The 16,221-nt window shown below is 40.6% G+C and overlaps 1 protein-coding gene across 1 annotated transcript in view; it reads right to left on the bottom strand.

Annotated features, from left to right (window-relative positions):
• hcn4 (hyperpolarization activated cyclic nucleotide-gated potassium channel 4) overlaps positions 1-15,524 on the bottom strand; it is a 98,796-nt gene extending 83,272 nt beyond the window's left edge. Inside the window, exon 1 of the mRNA XM_006628884.3 lies at positions 14,393-15,524. Coding sequence (XP_006628947.2) covers positions 14,393-15,069 — 677 coding nt within the window. The 5' untranslated portion in view covers positions 15,070-15,524. The remainder of the gene's footprint in view (positions 1-14,392) is intronic.
• Between the last annotated feature and the right edge of the window lie 697 nt (positions 15,525-16,221).

Raw genomic sequence — 16,221 nt, 5'->3', positions numbered from 1 at the left:
GTCAAACTGGACAATAGGCAGGAAATATGCAGTGTGTTAACAAGAGCCATTTCTGGTCATCGGTGAACATGAGAATTAAATCACAGTTAATTTATCTGATAAAGGAAAAAAGATTTTCAGTAATTAATTAAAGAGCATGATTTTTATAGCTATCCATAATTTAGATTACATAGATTATGACATAATGTTGTGCTGGAATAAAGAAAAAAATGATAACAAATAACACCTTTAGTTTCAGCTAGGAGAGTCACTCATTTCCATTTTGATTCCGGCTTAACTTTATCAGCTTACTCATTATCTTAAAAAACAAGTGGAGAAAGTGCCAGAGCCGTGGTGTAATGGACTGCCCTCTGAGGCCTGCAGACCACTCTAGGCCCGAGCAGGATGTTGACAAAGAGGGATCAATGCTAAATACACGAGTCAGCTTCCCGGGCCAGAGGGTGAAGCTGGCTATTATAATCACTCCTGCACTGGGGCTGATTACAAATCAAAATTAGATTAAAAAAGGTACTGAAGGGTAACACGGGATTAATTAACAGCAATTTGTTTTCTTTAAGAAAAGGTTATTCAATTTTCCCTTTATAAGCAAAATTCCACAATCAAGTTATTTTTCTTGTGAAAAAACTTCATTCCCCAAAGCACGAACGTCTAGTCCTGTATTTGGGAGTCCTCAGAGGGAGGGAATATTTCTATCTATAAGATGCTGTCAGTTCCAGAAACCTAATTTCTGATCGTGCCCAATCAAGAAAACCCCCACTGTCTGACCTGAACCTATCTAGCAGTACATATTAAAATATTACAATAAAATACTGTGATTGGAAAGTAAAGCTTGAATGACAAGTGAGTAGACAGTTCACTGGCTCTGTTTTCAGACTGCTTAGCAGCATCTAGACCAATACAAACAGTGACTGCAGACTACAGACAAAAAAATCGAACTCTGTACAATTCTCAACTAAGCAGAACAGGGGTTACAAATGTCTGTATCCCAGCACACATTGCTTGGTTTATTATAAAGGATGGGCGGATCTTTAAGTCTTGCCTCTTGACCAGACTGCTGTTCACTCATGAGTGTCTCAACTGCTCACACACTGGATCAGGTTAGGGTTAGTGCAAAGCTCTGGAACGTTATCACATCATCATCATCACATCACTTTCATTAACCACTCATCCAATTCAGAGTCATGGTGGCCCAGAGCCTGTCCTGAGAAGTACTGGGCAAAAGTCGGGATACACCAACGATGGGATGCCAGTCTATGACAGGGCACACGCAGACACGTACACACTCACACCAGGGACAGTTTTCCCAGAAGCCAATTAAACAACCAGCATGTCTTTGGACTGTGGGAGAAAACAAGAGCCTTCAGAGAAAAGCCACATGAACCCTGGAAGAACATGCAAACTCCACACAGACAGCACCTGAGGAATTGAACCAAGAGCCCTGGCACTGCAAGGCAGTAATGCTAACAGCTGGGCCACTGTGCCAACCTCTTGAAAGTTACATTATTATTCCTCTCTGCACTGACGAGCTGAAGGAACTGAACACTTTATTCATTTTAGTCATGTTAGTCATTTAGTGAACAGAGAAGACCATGAAGGGACCAGATACAAGTATTCAACATCTTCAAAGACACTGACGTCATCCCAGTGGGTTCTTTCAGAATGAACACTGAAGTATGAGACAGAAGGCACAAGTGGAACTATGTGGTTGGGTGATATTTACCTGGTATTCCAAACAGTAATTTGTGACATGCTTACAAATAAAAGAAGATCTCAGTAGTGTTATTTTGCAGCTTATTTATACTGGGGTATAAGCACTCAAAAGGCAGTAAGAGACACACCTGTCAGTAGCATTTAGCAATGAAGTGAGTTTCAAGTACGAGAACATTTTCCACAGGAACCCTCCCCAGCTACTGTACTTGACACTCATTCAAAATGACAAGTGTAACTGCCTGAAAGCAGGAGGATCTGCCTCCTAATTCAGGATTAGATCACTGCAGCAGAAAGGAGAGCTGCAGAGAAACTGACGTTTCCAAGCAGGAAACCCCCTCCCTTTGGAGAATGAAATACTTTCCCAGCAGAGCGGAGCAGATGAAAGAGCTGATCGCCTGTTCCTCGGGAAGGGGAACACAACAGTACCTGCGGCGCACCTCTTGCACTTGGAAATAAGAAGCCAGGCGAGGATGAGCGTGGCACAGCAGATGAGGCAGAGGTGCAAGAAAAAAGAAATAACTGATGCTGAAATTATTTTCCAGCTTAGAATTTAACAAATAGGCAACCTATTTCCATAAAACATTATGGGGGTACACACTCTTTTGGAGATGGAAGAAGTTTTATCCCAAATGGATAAATATGAAAAATGACATCAGACTCAATAGTTGAATTATTTTTTCTCCCGTTCTCTCACACCCGTTCCCATTAGAGACACAGACTGCAGAAGAGCATGCTACATGTCTCAGGAAAGTGACAGGGCCAGTCCCACACTTCCAGAGGATGGGAAAGTTTAATGGCGTATTCTCCTATTGCTGAGGAATTTTTAGGTTTGCTTTGTTTCCTTTCCTGTTTGTAAGGAGCAAATGAGCAGCATAATGTCTAGGGAAGCAGAGACCCCACAATCCAAAGCAGTTTGGAATAAACACACATCAGGTGCTGGATTTTTAAACTCATAGCTTTATTAATTTAAACTTGCCTTAATACACATATGGAGTCAAAATAATATTAAATTTACTGTAAACCCCTGTATGAAAGCTGGGCATGATGAATGTATTTTAGTACATTCACATTTGGTTTTGACTTGTGTTTGCTGCAATGAATGGTGGGAACAACATGATTTAAAACACATTTTTTCTGAGGATGTTCATTATAGTACGCCATGATTACCATGGTACACATACTGCCAACAATATGAGAAGCAGGCAATCGCACCGAACAGTGCAGGGACAGCGGAGGCGTAAAGGAAGACAAGGGGCTAATTCACGCTATGCACATCTTATATCATGACTATTACCTTACTAGCAGAAACCAGCAAATCTGGGGTTAAGAGATTATGATTGCATCATAATGTGGGCATTCACTCACAGCTGTTATCCTGTGTAACTGCAAGATTTTTTTTATCTTGGATTACAATAAAAAACACATTTATGGTAAAAGCTTGCACTCTGCAGTCACACTGAGCTCGCTCTTTCTCTGTCATAAACCACCCCAGCCACGTGGTGCTTTTCCATCACTCTGCTGCCTGTCCATTAAATAAATTGTACCATAATAATCTCTACTGATACGCACTCCTAATATTCTTAGATGGGCACAACAACCTATTTTGATTACCCCACTTTTCAGTGTCCTCCGGTACATCTGCTAATCCTTTCTTCTTTGAAAAGCAGCCTTGTTAACCGGAGGCCTGTGCTGGACTCAGGCAGAAGAGTTGACCAAGCACAGGGCAGCCTCCTGAGATAAGATGAGTGAACATTTCAACACCATGGAGGCCTGAAGAAGACACAGCAGGGAAGACAGGCTGAGATACCTTGGGTTTCTGCATCATTTCAGAGCTGGAGGATCAGTCCAGAGGGACTGTGTGACATTACTGTAAGCAAACATTCTCCCTGGCTGTGGCAAGAGACTTTGGCACTAGTTGTTCTGAACCAGTTTTAGGCTGTGTTGTTGAAGTCATCTGCCTTTTTGAGCTGGCACACAGCCCAACAAAGCACTATATTTTCCTTGCTGTGTTTCTGGGATGCGTGCATTTCCCACCAGTTTCTTAGTTCTCCACGAGACCTGCAGGTACAGAACAAGCTTCTGTGCCCTCAGAGAGAATTGCATGTCGGTATGTCCACTGCTTCCTGTACAGCCCAGTGGAGACCTGAAGGTACAGGACCCTCAGAATAATCACGAGGATTAGGTCTTCTGTATGTAGAAAACACAAGCCCTCAGCTTCGCTTTGTGTACACTGCAATGCGGAGTGGTATACACCACAATTTTGACTTTTAATCCAAAAGTTCAAATAATGTGAGGACATAAACTATACAATAGGAAGAATAAAAATGAAATACTTATAAGAATACTAGGGTCTAAAAAATAAATGCTGTGATAAGCAAAATAAAGCAGACTAGAGGCACGGAAACAATAAGAATGTTGGGGTGAAATGCAAGGTGTCTTCCTGGCAGCATCACTCCTGAAGTTTCTCTCCTTGTAATACAACGTGTCATACAGAAATGTAGCACCAACAAGGCAGAGCTGACCATATTTGTGTTACACAGTTATTTTGATGACATCACACATATTAAGCTACTATTAAAAAGTCACTTGTCTGTCCAGGCCTCCACTTTGTAATGTTTATATATTATATACCATGTATTATATTTAATATAGCAGTTTCTTAAATACTGCAAAAGAGTCAGTTTGGATGTCATCAGCACATTTCAAAACTCTTTCTCCTGACTTTTTTCTCTCTGCTACTGTTGTCAAAGTAAACAGAGGAGGTGCCCTCTGTGCACCCCAGTGAAGCCTAATCCTACAGATGGAAAGTGATTAACCGTCACAAAGGAAAGCTCAGTGAGGAAGCACAAGGCCGAAGAAAGCTTCGGGCAGAGGAAACAGGAAAGAGATGATTGATGGGCACAGTGGGCCAGGATAACATTTTCCTATAATCAAGTCTGCGGTACTGTCTCAGCGTAATAAAAAGTGGTCAGTGGAGTCTTTGCCAAAAAGCCTTGACAATTTTTTTCGTGATGCATTGAATTTAAAGAAATTAAATTACAACAAAAAAGTTTCTAATATATTGTTTAAGATGCACTAATTAAAAAGCATTTCAAGTTCAATTTAGATATATTTGATAGTAAAGACTTTCTCCTCAGCCCTACCCTGACCTTTTCAAATTGATTGGATATAATTCCATCCATCCGTCCACCTACTTTCTAACCAGTTCTGTGTCGTGGAGGAACTGGGGCCCATCCAATGAAGCAATAGGTAGGAAGCCAGGATGCACCCTGGACAGAACGCCAGTCCATTACAAGGCACACAGAAACAGACACACACTGCAGACACAGACACACAGACACACACTCCAGACACACACACAGTCCAGACACAGACACACACTGCAGACACAGACACATAGACACACACTCCAGACACAGACACACACACACTCCAGACACAGACACACAGACACACACTCCAGACACAGACACACAGACACACTACAGACATAGAGACGCACACACTCCAGACACAGACACACACGCACTCCAGAGTCAACAAAGAGTTGTTTCTGTTGCACCTTAAGTGCTCCATGTAGTTTGATTTCAATTCCTAAAAGACGTACTGTGTTGTATAGAGTATTCATGTATTTGCATAAAAAAACCTCAAGTAAATATTTTAATCCATATCTTTACTTCACCTGAGTGTACTAATTGTGGTCTTATTTAGAAGCTCTTTGAAACATAGTTCATAAAAGGACTGTCATTATTTCCTTTGTCAGTTTGTACAGTGTACAATAAAGTAACAGTATTGAACACAAACTGCATGTTTTCCCTACTTCAAGTCATCGTCTGCCATACCAGTGGTGATTCATGGAAATACAGTACTATAGTGTTCTACTCATGCATCCAAATTTTCAGGATCATCTAAATGTCATTGCAATAGTAAAGGATTAAACAGAAGGTTGAAGATTTAACGACCGGAAAAAGAAAACACAGTATGATTCATCTTAAGGAAGAGGAAGGATTAAATTATATATTTTTTTACTCTTTCATGGACTTTGTTCCCAGACGTACAGCTAATGAGATGTAATGATTGATTTCACTAAGTTACAAAGAATCTTGCTGACATATAATTCATTTGAATAACAAATGCAACTTTTAGATGCATGTGCCTGGCAAATGTACAGGACTTTGAACATCAGATATACTGTACACGTCAGTCTGCTGACCATTATGCAAAAAATACAGGCTTTCTCCATTCGCTCATGACAAAGTGATATAGGCAGTTGATGAAAAAGCGAGATAAAAAAAGCATCATTCACCTCATGTCAAATTTGTTCTCAAGAACTGTTTAATCCACCTAACGTGCAGGATGTCCAACTCCAAAAATGGTATGCAGATCTGGGGAAAGTGGTTCACAGACATTGACAAACCAGCTGTCAACAAAAGCAAAATATATTGTGGTTTCAAGGTTGTAAGGTTTGTCACAGATTCTTTATAAATTTGAATTAATCATTATGTCACCTCAGAAACCGAAATTAGAAAAATAGTATTCATGGACGTTTGCATTAAAGGTGTTTAATGATGACAAAGGTCCAGCAGTAGAGGTATTAAAGGCAGGAGGTACTGCCTTCAATGATGTGATTAAACTCTGCAGCTGCGGGTAGCTGCTCAAGGCAGTGGGGCAAGCCAGTGGGGTTGTCACATGTTGATGACATTGGGGTGCCGGTCCCACAGTTTTTTGAAGTTGTGCTGTTGTAATTATTGTAATCGGAGGTCAGTGTTGTCTTCCACTGTCCTGTTGGAAAATCAACACAACTTTCTTGAACTGCCTGGCTTGAACAAAGCCAGAGACAGCACAATGTTCACCATGACACGTCCACACACATTGTCTTCCATCAGGTCTATCAAAGGCTAAGCACCTAGCCATGGGTGAAGAAACCATCCAGCATTCTCTCTGCCAATGTCTCAGAAATTCCCTGGCCCATAGAAGACAGTGGTTCTTGCAGTTGTTAACATGTGATCTGTGTTCAGCCTTAAAGTGTGCAGACCATTTTCATGCAGATAGTGAGGTATACAGCCATTCTGCCTTTGTTATTTCTTGTGCAGTTATCACTGCAGACGTGGATGAGTGGCGACCCTCTGTTTTCCAGAACAGGATCTGTCCTGGTTTCTCTGGAGTAGTGTCCTTGTTATTGAAGGAGAACTTCTCATTCTTCATGTGCTCTTCTCACACAGACTCCCAGAGACTGGCCTCCTTCAATAATGCTAATAGCAGATGGACAATCTTCATTGCTCATGCAAGGCATGATCGTATCTTTCGTTGTTCTCTCATGAATTCAATAATGTATTTTTGGATGTCTATACAGATTCTTCATTAAGTTGTTTGGTAATTTATGCTCAAATTAAATAAACACTGTGTACCTGTTATTTTTTATAATATTTTTATCCCAAGTAACAATACATCACTAACCTACCTGCTTAATATTTAGAATGTAAATCAAGTTGCATTTTCATTGGACAATTGTTCAGTATATCATCTGAACTTTTCTACTGTAAATATTTTCTCTGAATATGAGGTGTGATATTTGGGGGTCCCACATGTTTATTTTCTAACCCGTCATGTTTTTTTTTAATTTCACATTTTAATTAAACTTACTTTCAGAGGAAAAAGATCTTTGCATTGATTTATTGTTTGAAAAACTGGAACACATTGCATTTGCTATTGTTTAAGGATACATGAACATCAATTTTTTGCTGCACAGAAACTTTGTATCTTACAGTAGGTGAAATTATTTAAAATCATCTCATTAATCAGAAAGCTGTTTAATTCCTCATAAGACTGGAGGAACAAAGAGCAAAGACAAAGTGCGACTGTGATGGCACCCTGGAGAGGATGCCAACACAGAGCACACAGGGACAGCTGTTGCAAATTTGTGACCAGCACAACAATTGGAGAAAAAAAGGTTGGAAATAAGAAAGATCCCAGGAGAACTTAAAATATGAATGTTTACATATGCCAGGATGCATCTTCTTTGGCCTAAATTGCCCATTTGATTGCTCATAGGTAATTAATCCAGGATCTCATTCGATCATTTCTTTAAAGAAGCCTAGAAAGTGGTTTCAACCCAGACACCAGCAAACATTTCTGTACCTCGAGTATTTATCCTTTGAATGCACCTCCGCACAGTTTCCACCTGCATTCTCTGCTTTGTGTGGATTTTTAATGGTTTAAGTAATGATTAAATGGAGAAGGTTTAGAAACCCATCACCTGTATTGCCATGTGTCTGCTGTAGCTGCCCACTTTGAGTCCTGTGCTGGCAGATCTTTATTTACTCCCGGTGTTCATTTTTTTTCATTGCATCAATAAATTTGATTTTAATAAATACGTTTATATATTAAGTATATTTAAGTATTAAGCTTTTATTTACCAAAGAAACGTGATTCTCAGCGGGATTGAGAGCAGCCTTTGTTGGACTTGTTCTGGATGGCCTCACTCTGAATGAGCTGCCCCCAGTTCCTCCTGCTCTATGTGTGGTACCCAGTTTACTGGAGCGATCATAAGGCAGGATGACTGTAAACTGGCAAATCAAATCGGGATGGGTATAAAACAGAAAATATGTCATGCTTTCAAAAACCTGAACAATTAAAATGCAGTTATAACTGCACTGTTGCAAAAGTATAACGTTTACATTTCGGATACTGAGCACAAGCTACTGCCTCTTTGGGAATTGATGGTCCCTGTGGGTTTCTTGCACATGACAATGTGTATAGTCAAAATGTAATTAAACTGCTAAATCACTGCTAAGAGGGAATTTAAAGTCTCCCATTTAAAGTTCCATCAAGTGTTATAACAGGGTTAGAGAATATGGATCAAAGTGCCACAATCACATAACACTCTACAGAATGTCTTATTTTCAACTACTACCAAGTGACTACTAGATGAGGGTTTACATTTTAAGACATTTTTCAATTTAAGAAAAACATGAACATGAATCCATGAAGGTTTGAGACAGTGCCTGCAAACAGAGAAATGGGAAATGAGAAATTGGACATTTTACAGTAATTTCCCAATGAAAGAAGAAAGATGGTTGTGTTTCAAATACATAATGTCGACGAGTTTTAAAAATACAGCTCTAAAGATTAAAGAAATTTTGTTTAATGTACTAAATAAATATTTCACATAGGTGTTTGCAAATGGAACGTTTGCAAACGGTGTTTGCCAGTGTACTGGAAATGAGGACACAGTCACTACTGGAGACTAAAAGTTAATTTAATTAGGAAACAGAGTAGGAAACAGTTTTTCACATAAAGAGTTGTAGGTGTCTGTGACATGGACCTCATGTCAGGTGGGTGATGCTCAAACTCTAACTCTTGGAATCTGCTAGATGAAATTTAAGATTCACATAGCTAACAAACTACCAAACCAATAACAGGGGACAAATGGCCTTTTCTCATCTGCAAGCCTTCTTAGGTTCTCAAGATGATGGTGATTTGGAAAAGTCCTTCTCTCAGCTTTATGAATAATCAAATGTTCCATATCTTAATTTAGTCTTAATTCAGCACTGAGATCGTCCATAGTCCACTATGAAGAATCAATAATGTTCACTTCCTTTTTCCTCTCTCTCTCAGTGTAACACAATTACACTAACTGCAGCTATGGCCAGAGGTCATTGAAGAGACCCAGAGAATTAGTCTCAATAGCATCCATTTCTATACTGTACATCTTTAAAGATTTAATTCCTTTAACCTTTCTGTGAACAACATTGTTTTAAGACTGAGAATTACTCTGGTCACTCTTTTTCTTAAACTTTTGCCTTAGCAGAAATTATCCAGTTTACACTGCGATGACCAAAAGACATCATTATCAGAATGAGGAAATATATGTTAGAATCAGATATCAAAGTGATTGATTTTGAACCCCTGGTTTATGCAACTGAATATATTGAATTTTTATAGTGGTATGTTTTATACCAATCATCTGAATACTTGAAATGTAGAGACTCAAAACAGATTTTAGAAAGTTCTTTGCAACTTCGTTCTTGTTTTTGCCATTCTGAAAATCAAACTGAAGATTTTAGGGTTTAAAAATTGTGCTGCATCATTTGAACACTACTTTTTACAGTTCTAACCTTGTGATTGGCCTGGTGGGAGGGGGAGGTCAGCAGAGATTGTCTGCCCTCCTCATTCTCCCTGGGCATTAGAAGAGTAGTTGTCATCATCAGACAGATAAGAAAGTCATTGTCTATTCCCAATACCTAGATATAAAATGGAAATACAAAAAAAAAATTGTTAAAAAACTAAAGTTTCCATAATCTCCCAACACATATTTGACTGGATTTAGTGCTTTCTCATGTTGACTAGATGAAGAGAGTCATGAATGAACATGAACTCGTAATCCTTATAACCGAACCGGCAGCTTCTTCAGGCTCAATACCATGATGACCTTTTGATATTATTTGAAACAATTTGATGCAAGAAAAGATACTTCTACCGTCTTTCACGCCGAGTCCTCTGTGTAGAACACACTGTGATGAAAACATAACTGCAGAAGACTGAGGTCTGCATGTATTAAGTCAATGTTTGCGGCTGGTAGTTTTGCTGGTTCTCTGTTAGAATTTTTCTACTTGTATAACAGACAACATGGACACCTCTGTTATAGGAACTGGAAGCTTTGTCTTGTAAAGCTCAGAAGCCTGTCATTACACTGAATGTTAACCATGTGACAGTGTTGGTTTGACTTTACCAGGACAGGAAAGGCTGATGAGAATGAAAAAGAAACAATGAAAATGACAAAAAAAAGTTAAACTTGGAAATTAAAATCATAAACGAGAGTATATAGTATCATTCGTACAGGGAGAATGGTAGAGTGAGAGACGTTAAGCACAGGAAAGAAGGGACTGAAAGCAGTTCCTCTCCAGGTGTGATCCCACCAGTGGGAGCCTGGTGTGTTCACGTTCTGGGCTGACGGGTTTTCTCTGGCTGCGGATGCACTCAGAGCCAGAGGGATTCCACTTCACTCTACATTGTGAGACCAGGGCTGGCAAGTGACAGCTCAGAAACACTGGCTCATTTGACAAGAATGAAAAAAATCTGCTTTCATTCACTTTTTTGTGAACCCACACCTGCTTAATTTTGCTTTCAAAGGGTCCCTAAGGTGCGGTTCTGAAAAAAAAAATTCACTTGTGCCCAGCCATTAGGTTGATAGGTTGTGAATCAATTTAAATGTTAGGTCAGAAAGTAATCAGTCTTTACAGTGATAATCTAAATGCATTCTATGTTTCTATCTTTCACATTCCTCTGTGGCATTCTAATGATCATGGTTGATTTATCAGCATTTTAAAGTGTAACATTCTTCCACACTTATCACAAAACACAGTAATGCACATTCGCAGTGTGCCACTGACATGTGTGCACAGTTAGGGTTCAGTATGTCAGATTATATGCTGCGGTGGTATTTCTCTGATAACAGTCAAGGGGAAAACTAGCTGCGAGCTGTCCTAGTGTTTGAAAGAGTTTTGAAACCTTCTATCCCTTACTTGAATATGTTGGGAAACAGCCATGCTATTCCTGTGTATGAAGAACAGTTCTGTATCTCAAGACTGTGAAATAGGACTAGATGTCTTCAGGTTAAACTTTATCTTTGTGTCAATGTTTTTAAGAATTAAAGATGTATGACTCTGAGATAAACACTGAAGGGGAGTTAATTTTTAAAACAACAAAAGATAAATCTACCTTTAATATATTTTGATTACATTTTCTGCCAGTGAAGTAATGTTCTTTTAATGAACCAGGAAACAATGTCCTTTTTGAAGGACGGGGGTTAATTAATTAGAACAAAGTTGGTTTAAAAGGAACAGGTGAAGGTTCATTCCATCCTGAAAGGTAAAGAAAAGAAACAGTATGTTTCAGCTGGAGCTGCTTCAGGTGTCTAATGTTGTGTCTCTTTTCATTTCCTTTCAGCATGGAATGAACCTTTACTTGTTCCTTTGCAGCCCCTGCATGCTGAAGCGCTGCATGCAAATGTCTTCAAGGCCGGTTTAGCCAACTCAAAAACAGAGCACTTGTAAAAAAAGATTTGCATCACTGTGGCTCACCTTGAGGGTGCTCCTGCATGTGCAATACTGAGTTTCAACTCGTTGCAGATGCACTGAGGCATATTAAACCACTCCCTGAGCACCTTTAGGTTCCAGACAGAAAATTACCTAAAGCAATTAATGCACCACCCATCCAGTCAAAATCTGTTATAATGGAACAAGCAGGATATTTCCACAATACAGAACTAAAAAGTAAAACTACACCTTTTGGTTATAGCATTTTTGTCAAGTGTGTGGGGGAGAGAAGGAGAGGAAAAGGCTCCACAACTGAAATATTGCTGCATTTTTCTTTTCACTTTTCAGAGAGGAATCAACATCTGCTCGTTCCGTTGCAACTTGGTTACTGACACAGCTCCCCACTCAAAGCTCTTAGTGTATTATATAAGGGATCTTTAAGATTAAAGATCACATCACAGATTGTGTTGGGTGGCTTCTAGTAGCTAAATCTTCAGAGCTGCACAGGGCTTGAGAGATCATAGCCGCTTTAATAGGTACTGAAAGTAAACAGAAAAAGAGCAGCTGACCTCATGTTTATCCTACTTCTGAACTCTGTAATGCACTTAACTTCAATACATCCTCAATTCATCAAAAGAAACAGTATGAATTCCCTTCCAGTTATCATTGTTCTTCTGGTTCTGTATTTATTACAGATTGAAAAACAGAGAAGTGGCAAAATATAAAATTGACTTAAGAGTTATAGAACACACACACACAGAGGCTCCCGAGCATAATCTGTCAATGGCTACTTCGTTTCATTTATAAAAGGTTCAGCTCCTCCAATTGAAGGGTCTTGTTAACCTCAGCCCTGGAAGAATCGGGATCATCTGTTTCCTTTCCTTGTGCAGGTCTTTAATAAATGAAGCTGATTTTATTACTGGGTGTCCGCTGGTCATAGGTTATGGTTTGGTGCCTTTATGTAATGACAAATTAGTGAGCCGTACATCTGGCAGGATCGGTACTTATTTCCGGAACAAGCCTGACCGCTCGAGACCAACTCTAATAACACAAGGAGCTGCATTATCCATCTGTCTGACTTAAATGTAGATCTGAGGCCTAGAAACCAGGCTTCTCCCCCTGCGGATGCTGCCTGTCTTAAGACCAGTGTGGTGTTTATTCTCCCAGAACATGGTACCTTGTAGTGTCTGCAATTAAGCACTTCCTTCTGTACTGTGGTTTTGGTTAGAAATTGGGACAGTTCTGAAACATGCTTGAACTCTGCTTAATTATCGACGTTTAAAACTGTTCTGAGTTCTATTTTCAGAACCTGCACACATCTTAAAATGTGTTTTTTTCAGAAATCCTACAGTATTTCACCTTGATCTTGTATAAAGCATTTCCCATAGAGATCTCAAAGATGCACTCTTTGAAATAACTATCAACACAGATTGAGGGTTATTTTCTACCGCTAACACCTGAATATCTTGGAAAAAGAAAAAGTGATCAATCAAGAACTTCAATTAACAGACAAATACTTCTGGCTATTCAGTAGACACAGCTCCTACCAAAGACACTGAGTACGTGTATGAACAGCCCTGTAACTTGTGCTAGTTCAGCACAGGTTACCCACCATGCCTTAGACACTAGTGTAGAGCCTTAATACTCCTGTTGGTGACCTGCCCCAAGTACTGATGATGGACAGCCCTCAGTAAAGACACCCCCATCTCAGAACTCGTGCAGCCATGTAGGGACATCACCGCAAAGCCTGCAGGCAGGTCCCTCCCAGTGTGCATGGCTCCCAGCCTCAGCAGCTGTAATTAGGATGTGCTGATCCCTTCAAGAGCACCACAGCCAGGCACTGGAACACTGCGTGCAGCTCCCTGCTCCGGGCTGCTGTGACAGCAACACCTCCAGCTGGACTATCCCCTGCCTCAAAATGTCTCTTGATGTCTCAGTTTGATGTTTCTTTTTCAGTTTTGTTGTGGACAGTGGACGTGTAATAATAGACTTCAAGTACTGTATAGTCTCTTAAAAGCAACCATCTCAATGTTTTTCCCAATACATGAAAACACATTACACAATGAAAATTAATACTCTTGCCATAATGATTTGCAATGCAATACCTCTCTTATTGTTTAAATAAAGATTAACCGTACGAATCAATGCCCTTCAGAACGAATCCCAGGAGCTGTCTGTTATTATCTACATAATATAAAAATGAAAGAGTGTCTCTAATTTCCTTAAATAATCTCTTGTGCACATCGGGGTAAAATAAGGAGCAGATTATTATATACAACTTCTTTGTGTTACCGAGAACTCGTTTCAGACAATGTCGCTGTGGCACATTAATTCCGATCACCTACTGGAATTAGAGAGAAAAAAAAAACATTTTTTTTTCATTCCGCTTTATGGAATAATTCCCACCAGGTTTTGCGTCTAAATCACGTCTCTGGAACAATGAAATTCCATCTCATTCCAGTCCTGTGTACTGTATATATATGGTTTAAACAAAGATGACTATTTAAAAGCTTAAAAGCGGTCACACATGCTACTGTATATAAATGAAGTGCAGGTGTCGGACATTTCTCAACAAACCCCCAACAACCACCACACACACATGCAGCACTAGAAGACAACAAAAAAAACACGGAGCACACTGTTACCTGAAGTCACTATAGGGGTGAATTATCCAAAATCCGGCGGATTTAACCCGCTCCTGTTCCCTTTCCACTGCCTTCTGACTCCCAAACATTCTTAAGGAGAACTTGTTGACCCCCGGCTGCAGCATGGCTCCGAACTGCCTGTGAATGAAGCCAGCCTGGTACAATCTCTGCTCGTCGTCCGGCAGGATTTGGTCGATTCCATCCAACTTTATGAAACCGGATGGCTGGTCCGGGGATGCCTGTTGATCCTTGGAGCCGCCGCCGTACGCGCCCTGCTCCGCCACAGAGCCCACCGCCCCCGGCGGGGGGCTCTCCTCACACGGCGTGACATCTCCCTCCGTTATGAGCCGTCTCTCCTCCGCCGAGTCCGGGTCATGGACGTGCCGGCTGGTGATGGACGAGAGACTGCCTTTGAATCTCCTGCAGTCACCGTTTGAGCTGGTCTTGACGGGTCTCCCGATGTCTGTCTCCATAATCACCGAATCCCCGCCTTTGGTTTCCGCCATACCTTTGCAGCTACCCGCAGAGGACGGTGAAGGCAAGGGCTTCATTTTAATGCTCTTCCTCCGTGTGTCCTTGTCTCCGTCTTCTCCATCTCCCATGATCGAAGCTTTCTGCCCGATGTGCTGGGGCAGGCTGTACAGCCTCTTGCGCATGGAAGGGGGCAACTTGTCCATTATGATATTGAATTGACACAGACCAATTGGAAAATTCTAAAACCGGATTATTACTGTTGCGATTATTGCCACGAATCGCAGCACCCTAGTTGTGGCTGTGTGCGTGTCGTCTGGTGCTCATCTCAGACTCCAAGCCTCATCCTGATGCACATGAAAGAGGTGGTAGTAGCGGTTGTGATGCGCTAGCAAGAAACGGACCATCTCGTATATTTCTTGGCACTTTAAGATGCCTCCTCTACCCGGCTTCGATCCCCGCTGTACTTCAGTCTCGGCTTGCAAGGCACTGGAATGCAAAATCCTTTGAGTAGAAAAATAAAATCACACGAAACCTTAGCATGGCAGGTGAGGGGCGTGCGATGATGAGGAGGTCATTAATACCCCGGCGTGCTCCCTGCCCAGATCCGTATCTGCTGTCAATAATGAACAGTGCAATGAAATCTACAGCCGCATCCTGAGACCGGTGACATCACTGATCTATCGTTCCAGCTTCTGGTATTGGGAATATTCATGAAGCTATCTGATCTATTGGGTTGCCATAGGAGCAGGAACTGCAAATAAGCCCACCCCACCTACTGTAAGCCTGCAGCCTGGGCTTTAAAAGGGCGAATGTTCAATGAGGGCTCTCTTATTCTTCCTGTATAAATGGGATTTTCAGAATATAATTGCGGGGAATTGTTTTCCGAGCACCGCGAGCTGTGGAGCTGGTCGAATCGGCATTTAGCCACGCACCAACAAAACGTGTGTGTACAGATAGTCTTTGCCCCCTCACTATGTACTGTATTTTTATTTTGAATGTCAAGTATGATAGATCTGAAGATCTGAAGACGAACAACTGAACAACTGATCTGAATTATTGAAAAAAGAATCGCCAGTATTTAGTACTCCAGTTGTAAGAATTGGATAAAAACACTGTATTACACCCACTAATTTAAAACCGGGAGAAATTCGGCTGGAGGTTTTCTACAGGCTGCGCTGACAATAGAAATATCGGTAGAGAAATTAAAGCATAAAACTCTACTTAGCATCAGTGTACAGTACGTGCACGCAAACAGTCACGTTGTTCCTCGCTTCTACAGAAAAAAACTTGATCACAAACATTAAACTACAGTGAAAAAAAGCTAAAATCTAATGGCACTATACTGTATATTGTAG

The sequence above is a fragment of the Lepisosteus oculatus genome, chromosome 5 (assembly GCF_040954835.1).
Source record: "Lepisosteus oculatus isolate fLepOcu1 chromosome 5, fLepOcu1.hap2, whole genome shotgun sequence".
Taxonomy (NCBI): domain Eukaryota; kingdom Metazoa; phylum Chordata; class Actinopteri; order Semionotiformes; family Lepisosteidae; genus Lepisosteus; species Lepisosteus oculatus.
Note: the sequence above shows the minus strand (reverse complement) of the source record. Positions and strands in the feature narration are given on the sequence as shown.